The 20,063-nt window shown below is 43.7% G+C and overlaps 1 protein-coding gene across 4 annotated transcripts in view; it reads right to left on the bottom strand.

Moving 5' to 3' along the window:
• The window catches only part of MYO5B (myosin VB), a 565,409-nt gene that overhangs the window by 99,545 nt on the left and 445,801 nt on the right, over positions 1-20,063 (bottom strand). For all 4 annotated transcript variants that reach the window (XM_069104353.1, XM_069104327.1, XM_069104336.1 and 1 more), the window contains 3 exons: positions 19,585-19,741; positions 17,711-17,950; positions 6,411-6,650 (listed from right to left, as the gene is read on the bottom strand). In XM_069104353.1, coding sequence (XP_068960454.1) covers positions 6,411-6,650; positions 17,711-17,950; positions 19,585-19,741 — 637 coding nt within the window. The remainder of the gene's footprint in view (positions 1-6,410; positions 6,651-17,710; positions 17,951-19,584; positions 19,742-20,063) is intronic.

The raw sequence follows: 20,063 nt of genomic DNA, 5'->3' as shown, positions 1-20,063 counted from the left end.
ACAACCTTTGTAGTCAAACTATTTCCCTTTCCACAGTTCTTAGAAGATGTGATGAGAAATATCAAAGTGACAATAATACCCTGACTAGGTTCTAGGATCCATTAACAGGACGAACAGGATTGTAGATTTATAACTGGAAGAGACTTTATAGGATTGCTGGTTAAATTCTCTCTCATTCTCTCTCTCTCTCTCTCTCTCTCTCCTTGCCCAGAGTCACACAGCTAGTAAAGTGTCTGAGGTAGTATTTGAACTCAGGTTCTTTGGACTGCAAGGCCAGTTTCTCTGTCCACTTCACCACCTAGTTGCCCCTTAAATCCTCTCATTTTACAGATGAGAAAACTGAAGCTCAGAGAACAGATGATATTTGCCCAAGGTCATAATTACTTGACCAAGGGAAAAGCTGGGACTTGAACCCAGGTCCTCTGATGCCAAAACTATGGCTTGTTTTCACTCTACCTTCTTTAAAAAAAGATCCAAATGGGATGATTCTAATATTGTTGTATTTCTAATGACTTGTTGCGGAAGCCCACTAGCCCCTAATGATCAGGAGCGGAATAGTACAAATCAGGCTAATATGTCCCTGTTCAATTATATGGAGCCTGATGGCCTCACTTGGATTGCACCTCAATAGTTTCTCTGCTCTCTGAAGCAAAATTAGTCTCCTAAATGGTTTCTAGATTCATCTTCCCAATTGGACATGTCTGATCACTTCAATCCCCTGCCCCAAAATCTGTCAGTGGCTCCCCAATGCCTAGTGGAAAAATTCTAGGTGTCTTAGACTGGTATTCATGGCCACCATGATTTGACTTCCATATTCCTTTCCAGCCTTCTCTTTCACTGTTCTTCATCATGTACCTTCATCTACAAATTAGACTTGTTGTTCCCTAAACATGACCTGTGATTTCCTGCCTCTGGGCTTTTGCTTAGTTGTCTCTCTGTTTGAATGCCTGACCTCTCAGCCCTGTTTTTCTAATTCCTAACTGTCCTTTAAGGTCCAGCTCAGATGCCACTTTCTTGAAGCCTTGGTAGTTTTCTTATCACACTTTTACCATCCATCTTGTTCTACAGAAGGCAAGTGTAGTGTAGTAGAAAGGACAATGGTTTGGGGGTTTGAATCTCAGTTCTGCCAAGTCATTTAACCAGCTTAGCCTAAGTTTCCTCATCTATAGAATGACATGGTTGAACTCTGAAGGTTCCCTTCAGCTCTACATTATGACTGTGTGATCAGAAGAGCTCTTTATATGTATGTGTGAATAATATGGAGTTATTTGTGGAAAATCTGGGATCAGAGCCTCTTATTTGCTTAGCAAAAGGTTAGGGATTGGATACAACACAGGACTTAAATCAGGATTCGATGAATAAGAATCCTCAATCAGGTCCTCACTAGCTGTGTGATCCTGGGTAAGTCACTTCACTCTTCTAATAGTTTCCTCACCTGCAAAATGGGAATAATAACAGCACCTACCCTCACAGGGCTGATGTCAAATAAGATGATATAAGCAGGTCCTTTTCAAATCTAAAGGTGCTTTATGCATGTTAGCTATTACCTTTATCTTGTTACCCTTTTTGATGGCCTATAACATCTGGGAGACATCCAGAAGGCTGGCTTGCCTGAGATAATGGTTTTTATTTAATTCTTTTAGAATGACCTTGTGAATAACTACTGGCCCACTCAGGAGAAGGAGCTATTGGAGGTGAGCATATGAGTCAATCATGCTGATTTTAACATTGTAAATTGGTGTATGCCTGTAGCAAGGCAGGCAAGTTGCTAAGAATAGTCAGAAATTATACTCAAGAACCCTCTGGATATGGATTTTTCAGGGTTATTTTGGAGTCAGTGAATCAAACTCACAGGATCACATGCAAGTCAATTAAGTCCAATTCAACTCAACAAAAATTCATTAAGCATACATTGTATTCAGCATGGCCTGATGGGCAGAGCTGTTGACTTCAAAGCTAAGAGGAACTGGGTTTCAGTCTTGCCTCTGGAACATACTGGCTGTGTGACTGTGGACAGTAAATTAACCTCTCAGTGATCTCTTGTTCAGTTTATTTTTCAGTTGTGTCTGACTCTTCCTGATCCTGTTGGGGGTTTTCTTGGCAAAGATACTGGAGTGGTTTGCTTTCTCCAGTTCATTTGACAAATGAGGAAACTGAGGCAAACAGGGTGTCTGAGGCCAAATTTGAACTCGGGAAGATAAGTCTTCCTGACTTCAGGTCTGATGCTCTATCTCAATACTCTAGGCAACTCTTTAAGACTATGATTAGCAAAGAAGGTGGCAACTTGCTTTCGAAGAGAGTGTCCACATGTGGAAGTTCCTCATGCAGATGAAATCACTGGTCCACTCCCTACCCCTATCCCTGCATACAAGCAAATGTAATAGATGGAGGGGATGTAAAGAAAAAAATGAAGTTGTTATCGTGACTCTTGTCTCTCCATTACTCCCCATATTGAGCCAGATGCAAAGTCTTGTTAATTTCATCTCCTTCACTTCTGCTTCCTTTTCTATGTTCATACAAGAGCATCATTCTTCTATCTCCCTTCTGGTCTATTGTAATGGTCTCTTCCAGTCTTCCCCTTCTCCAATCCATCTCCCACTTAGTGGCCCAAATAAAGGAAGAGGAAGGAAACAAGCATGTAGAGATCACCTCTGTTCCTCCCCTCTCTTCTCCCTAAATCTGAATGATTCAGATATTTGCCTCAGCTTCTGTTGTGGGGCACTGGCAGCCAGCAGCATCTATTCACTCCAAACTTAGAATGGTGAGAGCTCCTTCCTCTTGGACTCCACCCAGAAATAAGGCTGCATTACTCCTGTCCCCTACCCTCCAGTCAGTACTCACTCCATGTACACTGTCTCCTGGGGCAGGGTCTAAAAAGGCAGGGGTGGTCCCACTCCTGGGAAAGCAACATTCTTTGTCTCACTCCTCACTTGGTGACAGACAGAACCCTCTCCTTTCTCAGAGAGGTTTAGTCACAAAACAAGCATTTCCTTCTCCTCCTAATCCCCCAGGTGGGAGCCCCAAGCTAAGCCAGGGAATCGAGGGGACAAGTGGGGGTGATGTGTGGAGAAGCTTTCCCATCTACTGTTTCTTGGCTTCATAGGGACCTGCCATACAAAGCTTCCTTCAGAGCCAGGCTTTGGGGAGGGTGGGGGAAGGGAGGGGCTAATGAGCTATCTCCTTTGCTCTGGGGAGGCCCTGTGAGGGGCCAGCCTGATCCTTTCTTTCAGTCAACACAAAACAATAATAGGGCACAAAGCACCCAGCACAGGGCTCTTCTTCACAGATCAAAAGGGAAAGAGCCAAGGGGTCTGGGCAGATATAGCTCTAGGGAGAATTTAGTAGAAAAGGAACAGTCACCCAGAAAATACTCTCCCTTGTCCAGTTGCCTTGATAGGAACCTGGAGCTAAGTGGAGACCCAGGGGATCGTGACGTCCAGTCACTGAACCCCACTTTCCCCTTTCCAGGACTGGAAGGCAGATGTAGCCCTGCGTTAATTAGCCGTGGCAGGTGGTTATCTGCCTTATCTATTAAAGAGCTCCAGGAAGGGAGATCTCCTTCCTCTCCCCACCTTCAGTAGCTTGTTCCAAGGCTTAACATTTGATCTTTCAGCACATTATTTTTTATGTTTAACTCACGTCCCTCTGGCTACAGTACAAGTTGCTGGATCACTCTAAGACGAATGTGTGATTCTTACTTTACAGGATTTGAAGCTGGAAGGGGCCTCAAAAGTCATCTAGTCCAACTAGCTCATTTTCCAGAGAAGGAAACTGAGGCCCCAAGAGGCAAACCCAACTCTCTGACACTGAAATCAATGAAAATAGGAAACTTCTCTTCCTATTCATGCTTGCATATTTATTAAGGAAGGTATACTTTGTTCTGGGCATGAGGCACACTGGTAATTAAACATGCCTTCGAACAGGGTCTCCTAGAAGCATATTGCTTTATCCCAAAGTGGCTTTGAGAGAGGGAATTTCATGTACCATGGCAGGCAGGGAGGGTACCATATGGGCAGCAAGGAGGCCTCGTATTGGCCTTCAAATCATATTGGGTTGATGTAATAGTAATGGGAATTTGAAGATCTTCCTTGCCTCTTGATAGGCTTAAGTGAACCTGAGGACCTTTACTGATTTGAAAATAAACTCTGCCCCCTAATAGGCTGAATGTGGTCACATGGAGCCTGTGGTGGGAGGCTTGTCTTTCAGGAAAACCCATACCTTGTTACTTTGTGATTGGGCAGTGGGTCATGAGGGTTGTGATATTCTCTGACCCTGGAGAAGGCTACATATACCCTGATGTGAGGTTTTGCTTTGGGGCTTACTTTGGGAAGAGTTGTATAGTTGTGTGATGTGGCCAGATGAGACTCTGAGCAACTGTTGAGTCCCCAGGCTTTGAAAACCCAGATGTTGGTACTTCTCTCTCTGGTAACTAACGAGGTATGGATGTAATGGTCAGGCAGCTAGAAGCCCTGTCTGTTGGTCTGTTTCTCTATTTTTTGCTTGCTTGTAACTGCTTGTTTTCTCTTAAGTTCAGGGTGCCTTTTCCCCTGAACTAAGTAAATGATATATATGTTTAATTAAAGTATGATTATTAAGCCTTTTCAAATTGTTTTCCTTTAGAAAAGCTGATCAAAGAACTTGTGCTAGCAGTCATCCTGAGTATACTAGGGTGCTTGCTGCTACAGCTGACAGCCACCTGCATCTAATAATAATAATAATAATAATAGCTAGCATTTATAGAGCACTTCAAAGTTTACAAAGTGCTTTTGCAAATATTATCTCATCTGAGACTCACAATAACTGTGGGAGGTAAGTAATATTATTAACCCATTTTATAGATGAAGAAATTGAGGTTGAGAGAGGTAAATGATTTGTCCAGGGTCCCATAGCTATAAAGTGGCAGAGGCCAGATTCGAGCTCAGGGCTTCTTGACTCCAGGTCCAAAGCTCTATTCAATATACCACGTAGCTGGCCCCTTTGGGAAGTCTCCTGAGTGACTGTTTCTCCTCTCTCCCCCCTCCATCACTGCTCAGTAGGAAGCACCAGGGATACTTTATCACAAGCGTGGCTAGAGGATGCTGATGCTGCACCAAGGGCACTGTGGGATCTTGTTGGAGATCTGTCTGGAATTGGGAGCAGCAAGTTATTTCTAAGCTGTATTTGAAGGCCCAGAAAAGGAGAAGGAATAGAAAAGAAAAGAGGGCAATGGAAACGAGAGCAACCAATAGGAGAGAAGACCTGAGGGCTGGGTAATAAGGTAATAAAAGGACTGCTCTTTCAGGCAGGGAAATTGAAGCTATCTCATGCAACGTCCATGTCTATGAGACAGATGCAGTACAGAAATGCAGGTTGTCACAGCACTGTGTCACTTTACAGCTGGAAGAGACCATAAGGATCATCTTGTCTCATTTTACAGGGAGGGAAACTGAAATCCCATGGGTTTAAATAATGACAAACATCACATAATTTGTGGCAGAGCACAGACTGAGTTTTCCTAGGTTTCACAATACATCTTATGCCTTATATATATTAAAAGTCTTGTTTTTCCCAATTATGAACACTCCTGAGCCCTGGAAACTCCATCTGGTGGCCTTATATTGTGGTGGGGTGAGGACTGGCAGGTCATTAATGGTGACTGGAGAAAGGGGGCAAGGAAGTCAAGATGGGGAGACGCTATATAATGGACTGTCTGACTACCAAGTCAGGACTGTGAAAAGAAGAAAGAGAGCTGGAGCGGTGGTGATAGACTTGGAGAAAAGGGAGAGTAGAGGGATTGACAAGGTCAGCGTGAAGTTGAAGAATCCCTTAGGCGGAATGAGGCAGAGGGAAGGCCTAGCCTACTTCAGTCCAAGGTGTGAGAGATAGAGATCCTTTGAGAACTAAGGTGAAGACAAAATCAAATGGTAGTTCTACTTCAAAGATACAGACCCCATTACCCTTCAATAGCTTCAAAAGGGATTTAGGGATGACCTAAGGGATACTCAGGCCATGCCTATTAAAGGTAACCAGGATACTGGGGAAATGTACCTAGGCTTTGAGGTTCATATCAAGGAATCTCAATGTTCAAGACAGAACCAGGACCTGCTTTTAATTTACTTAAACAAAAAATGTCTCCCATGAACAGAGCATCATCAATCAGTGTGACTGATCCTTCTGACAGAGAATCACCAGGAATCTAGAGTCTCAGTCTTACTTGTATTGGATGGCTTTGCCAGGGTCTTATTTGGAAGCAGGGGAATGCAGACCACTCTGAACATCTTTGTCACCCCAGTTGTCACTTAGGAAAGCAACCCAGGTAATTCCCACCATCCTCATAAACAGAGGAAGAAGGTAGGGGAGAAGTGGCCTTTGTGGGGCCATGGTTTCTCCCATCCCAGCAGTCAGGATTGTTTCTGTGTGTCTGGCCCTACCTTTGTCAGCTCATCTTTCTCCTGGGTGTGGATGTCTTCGAGGATCTTCCTCTCTGAGTGGGCTTTCTGCAACTGTGCCCGGAGGCTCTCAATCTCCTCCTGGAGGCTCAGTCTCTGGCTGTCGTCCCCACCCTGGCTCTGCTGGTATCTGGTCAGCTCTTTCTTCAGCCTCTCCACCTCCATGTTGTGGGCAGACGTCACTGTGGACAGCTGCTCTGTCAGGCTCTTGAATTCTTTGTTCTGCAGAGAATAACAGCTCCCCTTCTCTAGCCCCTCCCCAATAAATGGGGGAAGGAGAGAGAAGGAGAGAAAAAGAGAGGGGTTACTTTGGCCAGGCAAGAACATGAAGGCTAAGAGAGGAGAAACGTCCCGGGCAGAATAACGCTTCAAGGTTATGACATGTTTGAGAGGTTTCTCAGGGTTTTACTAATAAAACTCGGGGGAAAAAATACGAAGGAAACAAACAAATCGATATCGGCATCTCTGAAAGAGTCTGAGATGTTTTTACGAGACGTCTCCTGTGGCTGTTTGGGGATGGCAGCTAGCTGGCTCCAAAGCCAAGCTACAACGTGCTGAGGAGATTCCAAGATAAAGACCCACCACCAGACTTGCTCGTGATCCATAGCCTTTCACTGTTCAAGCTGCTCTGCTTCTTTGCCGATGGGCCCCTCTCCTACCCTGGGAATCCGTTGGCACAATGGGCTGCGACCTAATCTGGGACTACCAGACAAAGGACCCCTTCAGGAGCAAGCCCTTGTCTCCCCCTCCTCCAACCCGCATCCCTACACCACTACCCTTCATTCCCACTACTTGTTTGCAATTTACTCATCCCCCAAGGCCCTCTCTGGCTCTGTTACCCTATCCTTTCACTAAAGGGGTCCAAGATACCTCAGACCAGTCAACCAGTCCATCGACTGAATATCTTTTCAGCACCTGCTGTGTTCTTGGCATGTTGCTAAATGCTGAGGGGAGGAGGAGGTTACAGAAGTAATATAAGGCACAAACCCTGTCCTCAGGTAGCTTACAGTCTCGTTGTGGGGATGACATGCACACATATACAATAATTAGAGAATAACATGAGATCGTGTTGAATTGTGTTGAAGTTGTGAAAGACAGACTGTAAAATGCCGGTCAGCTTCAGGCAAAGCAGTTAGCTCAATGGAGGAAGAAAGGGAGCAGGAAAGAGAACATGCCAATGCATTACATTAGTAATGTATCCATGAAAGCCTTTACTTCTACATGCCTCCAGAATAAACGAAAACAATATGCTATTTTGGCTGAGAAGCTTGTGATTAACATTTCAATATTGTCCACACAGGAAATAAATACAGTCAACACGCTCATGTTATCAATATTAACACACAAAATTGGCACACAGACCACCCAAGAGCAGATTCGGGGGGGGGGGGGGCGGCGGCACAAAGTGAGAAAACCCAACCGGACAGACAACTCTCTTCTACAGTGAAAGGGGTAGGACGTTGGGTAAGGTTTGGTGCTGGCAACTAGTGATAATACAACAGCCCATGTCCACGAATCCCGTTCTCTGATAAAGTGGTAACAAATTAAGCTCTAAATTCTCTATTTTTTCCAGTAACCAGCCAGGATATAGAAATCCCAGCACAATGATAACCTCCGGTTTACTGCCCAACATTCCCACACATTCTGTCTGGTCCAAATATCGGCTTTGCTCTCAGGACTCATAAATAATAGTAATAATAAAATCCCATTACATTGTACCCATTTTACAAAGTGACTTGCTCTCAGACTTAACCAGGGCCATTTCTGCAGGAGATTTTGGGAAAGAAACACGGGGTGATTGAAGTGTCCACCATTCCCTTTGACTTTTTCTATTTTCAGCCTATACCTGTTGCTCATGTTTTGTTCATAAAGAGGAGCAATGATACGATGAGGCTGAATTGGATTTAAGGGAGGTAGAGCTGTGCAAAGTCATCAGCCTGGCTCCCTCCTCCATAAGTCATGGGAAAATGGAGCCCAGGACATAGCAGATGACCCTGGATTTTCCAAATTAAGATCTTTCCCAGTTCTCTATTTCAAGTAGGTGGGAAGCCTCGGCTTAACCTGGCTTTCCAGCCAAGGATGCCTAAATCATAAGATCACTTACAGTATCCTCTCAAGTCCAACAGCATCGGAAGAATGGAACATGTCAGAACATGTACAAGGCGGTTCCTGCACTGATTTCCTATTCAGGTTGTAGCAGGTAATGAATAATTAGGGCAAGATGAGGAAAGTGGGTATTAGGGCTGGGAGAGAATGGACCGGAAGACTATTAAATTTTCAGTGTGAGCATTTATACCTCTGAAATCAGGAGTTTTCAAATGTACAAGTCAGGCCTTGATCTGTCCTGTATATGTGGTTGTCAAACATTTATCAGCACAACCTTGGTTTATTCTTGGTATATGGAGGGAAAGAAATATCGGTTACCCTACCCTGGATATTCCCACAAGTTACATTTCCTGGGAAATGACTGCCCATAGTTAATGTTATGACATCAGTCAAGGCAATACTCAACACCCTTCTGTATGTGTGTAAGCATTCCAGTCTTGTTCACGTTCTGCCCCTTCAAACTAGACCAGATACCCCAGCATAGTCTCTCCTTTCTAGCCTCCTTAAACCATTTAAGAATTTACACTACATATTCTGCACAGGGAATTCAGTTTAGTAGAAAGAGGTATGTACTTGGAACCAAGGGACTTGGGTTTGAATTCAGGATCTACTGAGTGATTCTGGGCAGGCTCCTTAACCTCTCTGAGTCTCAGTTTCCTAATCTGAAAAATGGGGATAATACTTTCACTACCTTCTTCCCAGGGCTACTGGGAGGCAAAGGCTTTGTAAACCTTGAAGTACTATCTCAATCCCCCATTCTAAAACCTGGGCTCCTCAGTGCCTCTATGATAACACGCAAAACTTCTCAGCCTGACCTTCAAGACCTTTCTCCCTAATGGCGCTCTTCCTCCTCTGCAATCAATCTATAAGCATTTATGAAAAATCCACTATGTCCCAGATCCTATGCTATGTGCTGGGAGCATGGAGACCAAACCAAAGCAGTCCTGTAGTCCAAGGACCTTAAATTCTTACCTTCTCCTTGCTGCACAGCAGAAGCTCTCCTTCTGAGCTCCTATAGGACAGTAGCTACTCTACGGTGGCTATTTATCTCTCGGACCCACATGGTGGCAAGCGATTGAGAGGCAATAAAGGTATCACCGGAAAACCTGGTTTATTCTATCAATATCACAATGGTTTGATCCGGGGATTAATCTCTGAGATTTTCTTCTTTTTCTGTGTGTTAGAGGCAGTCTTGTTTTTTAATGAGGCCAAGCATAGGGTCCCTAAACTGTTAACAGATAAACTAATGCCAAGCCTCGAAACACCCCTGAGAAGCACTCAGAGGTCAAAAGGATTGGGAACACAGCGTGTGCTTCTGTGGGCACTTGTGCCTCGGCCCTTGCTCCCAATGATGTCTAAGGGGAATGGGAAAAGGGGACCTGGCACCTGCCTCACTAAACATTACTGAACGAGACACAATCTGTAAAGTGTTTGTACAGAGGCTGGCACACAGTAGGCCCCTGATAAATGCTTGTTTTATTCCCCATCCCCTTAATGATCAACAGCACCATCATCTAAAACCAAACTCCGTGTTTATGGATACGGCTTCAGGGCGACATAAAGGAAGATGCCACACTGTGTTTGGTGACAGAGCAGGAATGGCAGAATCAGGAAGGACGGGCAGCAGAGGCCGCCTCTCCCAGCACATACAGTGTACTACGGCAATGATGGCAGCTACTACGACAATGGCTACTTCTACCGTGGCTGCCGCCACCACCGCTACCACTACTACTACTGCTACTTCTGCTGCTGCCACTATTACCACCTCCTGTACCAGGCACTTGTTAAGCACTTTACATTATTATCTCATTTGATCTTTACAAAACCCCAGGGGGTAGGTCCCATAATTATCCCCATTTTACAGATGAGGAAACTGAGTCAAACAGACGTTAAGGGGCTTTCTGAGGTCACTTAGCTACTAAGAGTCTGAGGCTTGATTTGGACCCTTCCTGATTTCAGGCCCAGTACTCTGTGCACTATGGCGCCATCTAGCTGCTAAGATCAAGGTGAACCCGCTAATGTGTGATATTTTTATGCAGCTTTACGGTTTGCAAAAGTACTTTACATACATGTTTTCCAGCAGCTCTCAGATTGATCTTTACTGTTAGGAAAATTTTCCTTCCATCAGGCTAAATTTGTCTCTGCAAATTCCACTTATTGTTCCTCGTTCCATCCTCTGAACAAATCTGCACTGTCCCACATGAGACAGGTTTTCAATATTTTTAGGGGGCTCTCATGTGCCCTGAGCATTTTCTTCTCTAGGCTAAACATCCCCGATTCGTTCAGCTGATCCTCACGTGAATGGCACGTATAAAGGGGGGAGGCTGACTAAGGAAGCCCCCTAGACATGATGATGCTAAAGACAATGGGCATGCCCAGTCCAGCCATGTAAAAAACTCATAGGATTACAGACTTGGGGCTGGAAGGTACCTCAGAGGGCACCTGACCCAGCACTCTCATTTTTACAAATGAGGAACCTGATACTTAACGAATTTAAATAACCGGCCCAAGGTCACACAAGTAACAAGTACCTGATGCAAGATTTGAACCCAGGTCAGTATGATAAGCCAACCTCTAGTGTTTGAGAATTTCTGAAGACAGAAGGGGTCATGAACAGAGTGATTTTTGGAGAAATGAAAGGATCACTCCTATGGCTCCTGAAACTAAAGAGAAAAACTACAATATATGAGGCAAAGGATCTGGGCCTGCTTCCCTCTCACGCCTCATTTTTATAGTGAGCTATTCAGACTGGTTTGATGGAATGGGCTCTGCCTGTCAAGAAGCTCCAAAGTGAGTTTGCCTTCTGGATGGCCTCTAAACCCCGTGGAGCTCCTTTGAGCCTGGAAAGGATTGTAGAGAACTCCGTGGGAGAATTTATCAGCACTGCCATGCTGCTGACCTTGACTTCAGTTCCTATCAAGGGGAATTATGGCCTCCAGCGAGTCCTTTTAGTATTTTCTGTACTTTCTGTAGGGTGCCCTGCTCTACCCCTGCATGTCTATTACCTTGAGTGATTGTACAGGAACAAGGGCCTCTTTAACCCATATGTATGTAAATCTAGACAAAAGTTCTATTTGAAGCTTTCTTTTCTTAATTCTGGATGAGGACAAAAGAACCAAAGGAAAAATAAAATTTTAGACCTGTCACTGAGATTAGAACAATTCTGTCCAAGTGCAGAGTCTTAGGGGTATCTTGGAGACAGGTTACAAATGGACGAGAAGTGAATTTAATATTTGAATCGCCTGACTTTGAACACCGCCTGGCTTATCCATCCTAAAGTGTGCTGTCCAGAATTGACATTCCAGATGTGGCCTGACTAGGCCAGAGAACAGGGGCCTGGGCTAGCTGCCTCCTTACTCTAAGAAATCTGCCTCTTAATTCAGTCCACCTAAGTGATGTTTGGCTTCATCTTTTTCCCTCACTGATCTCCTAGGATGCAAAGAATCAATTGAGAAGAAAGCTGTTAGTACCAGACACCCACATTCGAAGTTCTTGCTGTTAGTGTGGTGCTCAGACAGAAAATCCTCTTTTACCTCCTCAGGGTTACAAGGCCAGTTGCTCTGATTTGCCATTAAGGTCTATGGTTGTTCGAGGGGCCATCTCCATGGCTATCATTTCAAATAACCTTCATGACCTGGGTGTCTGATGTTTCCTGGAGTGGGAGCAACTGCTCAGAGACACTGATATATTTACCACTACTGGCAAATAAGCAGGTTCAAAAGCATCCATAGATTCCCTCTGCTAGGAGGGAATGATGCAGACCCCAGTGCCTGCCCTCTTGTTCTAAGATAAGCAACATTTATCCAGGAGAAAGCACATATTGTCTCCCTCTGGTAAAATACAAGTTCTCTGAGGGTAGATTTTTATTTTTGTTTCTGTATTGCTAAGATCTAACAAAGGGTCTGGAACATGCATGGTAGGCACGTATTAATAAATGTTTGTTAAGTGACTGATGTACATAAAACAGTAAGGCAGATATGTCTTTTTGTAGGGTATCATAGTATAGTAGACAGAACTTTGGCTTAGAATTCAGGAGGAGGCTTCGATTCTAACCCCTATTCAACCAAAGACTTGTGTGGCCTTAGATAAATTATAACCTTGTGGCATCTCAGTTTCCCCTTCCTTAAAAGCAGGGACAATAATACTTTCCCTCCCTCCTTCCTTCTCAGGACTACTGTGAGGCTTGTATGACATCTCAGATTTGTACAGCATTTTAATTTTTTTTTTTAAACAATCAGGGTTAAGTAACTTGCTCAAGGTTACACGGCCAGTTATTTTTGTGTGGGTGCCGAGTATCTGAGGCTGGAACCAATCCCAGGTCTCCCAACACTGGGGTTGGCACTCTTACTCACTGTGCCACCTGGCCGCCCCTAAGCAACTGGGGTTAAGTAACCTGCCCAAGGTTACATGGCCAGTTCCGGAACCAATCCCAGGTCTCCCGACTCTGGGAGCATTTTAAGTTTTGCAAACCATTTTATATACATAGGCTCATTCAAGCCTCACAACTAGCCAGTGAGGGAGGTGTTATTAACATAGATGAAAAACAGTTTGTTAAACCACTCTGCAGCAGTCAATAGATAATATTAAATATTTACATTAGGCAAACATTCAGGGATGAGTAAACTAGAGGGGTGGTGAGGAGGAGAGAGTCCTGTGAATTTCACCCTGAGAACTGAGAATGGAGAAAGTGCTTGCCTCTTAAAAAAAAAAACAAAACCAAACAATCCTCTGAAATTCAAGTGAGTGATTCCGTTGAGATACACCTTACCCTTACTTTCTCTTGAAAGGACTGAATAACAGCAAACATGATGATTAATAGCATTTATAAAGCTGTTTTAAGGTTTTCAAAATACTTTATATATATTCTCTCATTTGATCCTTACCATAACCCTGTGAACTAGGTACTATTTTATCTTCATTTTACAGGTGGGGAAACTGAGGCTGGGAGAGGTTAAGTGATTTGTCCAGGGAGACACAACCAGGAAGTGTCTGGCTTTAATCATGTCTTCCTGATTCCAGGTCCAGTGTTCTCTGTACCACCTTTGTTGTTGTTTATTAGTCATTTCAGTCATGTCTGACTCTTTGTGACCCCATTTGGAGCTTTCTTGGCAAAGATACTGGAGTGGTTTGCCATTTCCTTCCCCAGCTCATTTTACAGATGAGGAAACTGAGGCAAATATGATTATGTGATTTGCCCAAGGTCACACATCTAGTATGTGTCTGAAGCCAGAGATTTGAGCTCAGGTCTTCCTGATTCTGGGCCTGGTGCCATGTACCACCTAAATGCTTAATAGATTGGGGAATCCTATCTTCCTTCATTATTGGAATTTATTCTTTCAATCAATCAACAAAATAACTACTTGTAAATGCTGGGGAAGTTAAATGCTGGGGAGTCAAATAAAAAAAACCAAATTACTACCTTCAGGGTGCTTATGTTTTAATGGGAAAGACAACACATACATAAAGCAATACATACAAGATATATACAGAGTAGATTGGGTGGAAGATAGGCATTATATATAGTCTCCAGGATCAAACACAAAATCCTCTGCTTGGAGTTCAAAGACCTTCATAACGAGCCCCTTCCTGACTTGCTAGTCTTCGTATACCTTACTTCCTCACAGGTACCCTTTAATCCAGTCACACTGGCCTCCTTGTTCATCAGCAACACACTGCAGGGTGTTTTCTCCGGCTGGCTTCCATTCCTGGAACACTTTCCTTCCACGTCTCTGCCTCCTGGCTCCCCAGCTAAAATCCCACCTTCTGCAGGAGCCTTTTCCACCGCCTCTTAATTCTAGTGCTCTAACTCTTTAAATTATTGCTTATTTATCCTGTCTATGGTTTGTTTGTACATATTTGCTTGTCTCCCTTTTTAAGATTGTGAGATTCTTGAGGAGAGGAACTGTCTTTTTCCTCTTTTTGTAACCCCAGTGCTTAGCACAGAAAAGACACTTATTAAACGTTTACTGACTAGAAAAAAGCACTATCATCTGGGGCCCAGGAAAGATTTGCTGCATTCAAATATTTGCTCTCATCACTTTATTCTTTCTGCTTAAAAGAAATACCTCGCCTTCTAAGTGGCTCCAAAGTGAGTTTCCCCTTGGGATTAGAGAAGGAAAAGCATCACATTCAGTATCCAAAAGGTTGACCCCTACCTGCAAAGTGGCTTTTAATCAAGACAGACTAACCCGTCTCTAATCACGACTGTAGTTACAGTACCACAGCCTTTCGGGTGTCAACTAGATAGTGTTCATTACTTTCTTTGTAAAAGGCCAACAAGCCGTCAGCTAAATATTGGCTTTGAAGGTACAAATCTAAGGATTGCCTGGCTTTCAGCTGCCTCATCGAAGCTCCAGAGGCAAGAGGAATTCTTTTGACACATCTAGATCCTTGACAATTGGATCTCTGGAGCCTTGCAAGGAGTCTACACTAGGAATCCTTAAAGAGAGAGGCTTGGACTAGCAGGTACCTTGCCTCCAATCCTCTCCTCTGCTTTCAGCTGCTATCTCTGCACATGTGATACTTTCCAGATGTGTGCCAGGCAGGAAGCTTGAAGCAAAACGTTTTTTTAAAGATAAAATTAAAGCCTTTAAAAATAGAGCTTTTAAAAAGTGCTTCTCTGGTTTTTTCAAGCATGTTGATTGAAAATGCCTGGTTTATTTTTAACCTCCTAACGACAGTTTGAGAACCAGAAGGACACTGGCTGTGCAAATGAGGAGATGCACACGCTATAGCTGGCATTTAAGGGTCTGACCTGTAGAGCCTTCAGAACCCGTGGTCATGGTATATTGAAGCAATGGAGCCCAATGTCCCCCCAGCTACACTTGCTGGCAGAGTGAATAGCTAACACTGTATCACTCAGCTAGCTCTGCTGGCTCCATGTGGCTCCAGATGAACTTGACCATGGAGACCTGGGTTTCTGTACTGGGTGGGAGTCCCCAAGAACTTGACTTTGCAAACCTCTTCCTTCTGTTCCTTTCCAGACCAGGGTCTCACCTCCCCTCTTTATACTTTTCTTCTCACTGTCTAGCTGTGTCTCTGTGCCATATTCTAATAGCCCCATCAACACCATAGCTGCCTACTCCCATTTTTCTCCACCAATAGAAGTAGCCATAAAAGGCCATGGTCAGACTGTAGATTTAAACCGAACAGTTTGTAAATAGGTCTAGAAAGACAACAGTGTGATCTCAACTTTAGCACTCTGCTACTTAGGGCAGATTGTCTACACGTGAATTGGAATATCAAATCCTTTGCTTCAACTGGGTATCATGAAGGTTAATAAATATCTACAACAGGAAGAGAGTACCTGTGATCCTCATGGATGCTGATGGTGCTCCCTCTTAATTCCTTACCCTGTAAGAGTTATCTCCCTTCTGTTTATCCCTCTTTCCTCTCCCTTCATCCCTCTTTCTCCTGCCCCTTGGCATCTCTCGAAAGATCCTGCAGGAACACAATCTTGTTGCCCCCTTTGTCTTGGATTACCTGCTGCATGGACTAATTAAGCTTAAGCCTAACTCCCAGCTTTAGCTTACTGCCTTCAGAATGCTTATGAGTGACTATCACATAGAAAAAAAAAAACACACAGAAATTCAGGTTCAGTGATGAGAAACCCAGCATCTCCCACAGTTTATATTCCTCCATTAGGAGTTCAATTTCAATTTAACTCAATAAACATGTATTCAATGTTTGCTATAAGCAAGGCATTGAGCTAGGTATGGATAGAGCACCGGGCCTGGGGTCAGGAAGACACATTGTTGTGAGTTCAAATATGGCCTCCGACATTTAACTAGCTATGTGACCTAGAGCAGGTCACTTAACCCTGTTTACCTCAGTTTCTTCATCTGTAAAATAAGCTGGAGAAGGAAATAGCAAACTACTCCAGTATCTTAGTCAAGAAAACCCCAAATGGGGTCACGAAGAGTCAGACACAACTGAAAAATGACCCAGCAACAAAACAATAGATTTTTTTTTACTGATGCTGTAACCTGCATATATACTGTGAACTCCACGAAAGGGCTTCCCTAGCTAATTATTACACAGTGCCTAACAGCACAACAGTCATTTCCTCATGCTTAGTGAAGAGGAAGACGAGGATTCATGTTAAAGTAAGGCAACAGTAAGCAAGTAAACACACACACATATACATATATATATACACACACACAAATATGTCCATACATATACACAATTATATACATATGTGTATATGTTTGTGTGTGTGTGCATACAGAGAGAGAGAGAGAGAGAGAGAGAGAGAGAAAGAGAGAGAGAGAGAGAGAGAGAGCACATTGTCTCTACAAGTAGACTGTAAGCTTTATAAGGGCAAGGACTGGGTCTTTCAGCATGTAAAGAGCTTAATTCATTTAAGTTCATTTGACTGATTGGTTGATTAAGGCAGGATAAAGGAAAGCCTTTAAGGTCAGATTGAGATAAAACTTTAAATTTAAGAATTAATTTCTTCTTGAAGTCATTCAGTGCCCTAAAGTTAATCATTTTGTCTTTGTTTTTCCATCACCTAGAGCACAGTGTCTGGTGTATAGTCGCTCAGTCAGAAAATAAGCATTTATTAAGCACTTACTATGTTGCCAGGAATTGTGTTAAGGAATTGTGTCCTCCTGGGCAGGGAGGCAGCTAAGTGGTGCAGTACATAGAGTACCAGCTCTGGAGGCAGGAAGATCTGAGTTCAAACCGGGCCTCAGACACTTGACACACTTACTAGCTATGTGACCTTGGGCAAGTCACTTACCCCCAATTGCCCTTTCCCCACCTCCAAAAAAAAAAAGAACTGGGTAGGAGTGGGGTGGGTGGGTACAAAAGACAAAAGTCAAATGGTCTCTGCCCTCAACAAACTCTGCTGGTATCTATAGCATAAGGGGGAAATCTATTAACCTTTCCCTCTTTCCCATGTAGCTTTTATTGAAGACCCATTACTCTTCTCCAGCTATCTCCTTCAATATATCCAGATCTGGGGCAGCTAGGTGGCACAATGGATAGAGTACCAGCCCTGAAATCAGGAGGACCTAAGTTCAAATCTGGCTTCGGACATTTACAATCTGTGTGATCCTGAACAAGTCACTTAACTTCAAATGCAACCCTCCTCCCCCAACGAACAAACAAACAAACAAACAATCCAGAGCCCTGGAAGGTCTGCAGATGGTGCCCAGGGCAGGACTGACCTGGTCATCAATCTTCCTCTGCAGCTGAACCACCTTGTTCTCCATGCCCACATTCAATCGCTTCAGATGCTCAGCAGAGCGAGCTTCAATCTTGAGAGCCTTCAACTCCCTCCTGGCTTTCAGGCGCCTGACGGCACACTGGATGACAACGGCCGCCCTCCGAAACTGCAGAAATCTCCTTCTGGCCATCCAACCCCGAGCATGTTTCTGGATGCAAGTGGCCTTGTGTTCCAACAGGATCTGTGAGAGACACACAAAGCCACAGACCTGAAGCTCCCTGCCTCTCCTGACACTTGCTGGGATTTCTAAGTCAAGATAAAAGAAAAGACAATGGATGGGAAAAAGCCAAATTTCTGGGATTAAAGAGGTTTCCGGGTCTGGATTTCAGCCAGGGTGGAGAAGGTCTGGGAAGTGGGAGAGTTTCCTTGCTAAATTACACCCCATTTTCAGTCTCCTCTCTTTAATTTTAAGAATTTACTAGTTGCCCAACCCACAGACGAGTTGCAACAATGTTGTTAAGAAAGCTTCTGGAAGTCTCTATTATTTTAAAAACAAAAAACAATCAAAGAATCACAAAGTCATTGCTCTAAGAGAGCCCTTAACTCAGTGCTCCTGGGTTATATATTATATTAGAAATTATAATTATATTTTAGAAATTATATATTGTAAAAATGAAGACAAGAAAGGTGGAAAATTACCCAAATGGTGGCAAGGAGGGAAGTAGAACCCAGGTCTCTTGACTCTTAAGTCACAGTCTTTCCACTATTACAGTACACTGGATCCCCCAATTGGGGACAACCTCAACATGCCCTCCAGCTCCCTCTCTTACTCTCTCCTCCGGGGTAGGCTCAGAGCAGAAGACATCCATGAATATGTCTTTGGTGACTTTGACCTTTACTGGAGGTGTTCATGATGGCCACCTACCAGGTCATTAGTACTACCTACCAAACTCCGATCTGCCCCCTCCCAAGCTCATTCCCTCAAGATATCATATAGGATTGTAGCAATCTCCAGGACACTATCCATAGAAAGTATTTCTGGTGGCTTGGCATCCAAGACACAGGAGTCTCTCTGGGCTGCTTGTGATGGCGGGAGGGGGGAGAAGGATTCATCCAGCATTGCCTTATCCCAATTTTTACTACATTTAGCAAACATTTTGGTTTTTTCTCCCATTTATTTAAAATTTTTCTGAATTTTTCACATGAGGGATTTATTTCAGGTAGGCAGCACTATAGATGATAGAATACTAGATCTAAAGACCTGAAGACTTGAGTTCAAATACGGCCTCAGATACTTACTAGCTGTGCAACCCTAGGCAAGTCATTTAAACTGTCTGCCTCAGTTTCCTCAACTGTAAAATGGGGATAAGAACACCATCTACCACCCAAGGTGGTTGTGAGGATCATATGAGATAATAATTGTAAAACACATAACCAAGTGACCAGTACTACACTGTTGTTTATATTCACTTGTTTTTCAGTCATACAGGCTCTTTATGATCCCATTTGGGGTTTTCCTGGCAAAGACATTTGAGTGGTTTTCCATTTCCCTTTCTGGCTCATTTTATAGATAGGGAACTGAGGAAAACAAGGTTAAGTGACTTGTTGAGGTTCAAAAAGCTAGTAAGTGTCTGGGGTTGGATTTGAACTCAGGTCTTCCTGACTCCAGGCCCAGAGCTTTGTCCATTGTGCCACCTGGATGATGCCCAGTACATAGCAGGCTAACCTATTAAAGTTAAATTGCACCATAGACATGCATGTAATTATTCTGTGGTCCCCTCTCAACTTTTTTCCATTCCATCCTTCCAGAATTGAGGGTATGAGGGGGTGGGGGGAGGGGAAGAGAGCCCAGGGAGGAGGAGGATTATCCAGTACCTGGCGGTAGGCTTTCCGTACAAACATGCCTCGGGTAAAGGCCTGGATAGTGACAGTAGCCGTATAGATCCTTCTATAGGCTTGCCGGACCTTCTGCATCCGATACTGTTTCTGGAGGACAATGGCTGCCTTGGTTTTCCGCAGGTGCTCAGTCAACCTGTAGTGCCAAGATGGATGGGCAAAGTCAAAGAGATTCCCCACCTCATTTGAGTCCTTAAGATGTACTGCATGAGGAAGTGCCTTCTTTCCTAGGAAGCTTAACCAAACCCACTTGTCACTGTCATTGACTATAGCAAGGTTCTCAATGCTCTCTTTAATTCTGTATAGCATCATTAGTTACTTTCATTGTATCAATCAATCAATAGGCAGTAAGTGCCTACTACGTGCTCGGCTAAGAATTCAAAGGAGAAAAGTGAACAAGTTTCTGCTCTTAAGGAGGTTATATTCCATTGGGGGAAACAGTATATACACATACAATA

The sequence above is a fragment of the Petaurus breviceps genome, unplaced genomic scaffold (assembly GCF_028583685.1).
Source record: "Petaurus breviceps papuanus isolate PSGF00001 unplaced genomic scaffold, PetGlider_PUasm1.0 131, whole genome shotgun sequence".
Taxonomy (NCBI): Eukaryota; Metazoa; Chordata; class Mammalia; order Diprotodontia; family Petauridae; genus Petaurus; species Petaurus breviceps.
The sequence above is the reverse complement of the archived record's forward strand: the minus strand, read 5'-3'. Positions and strand labels throughout refer to the sequence as shown.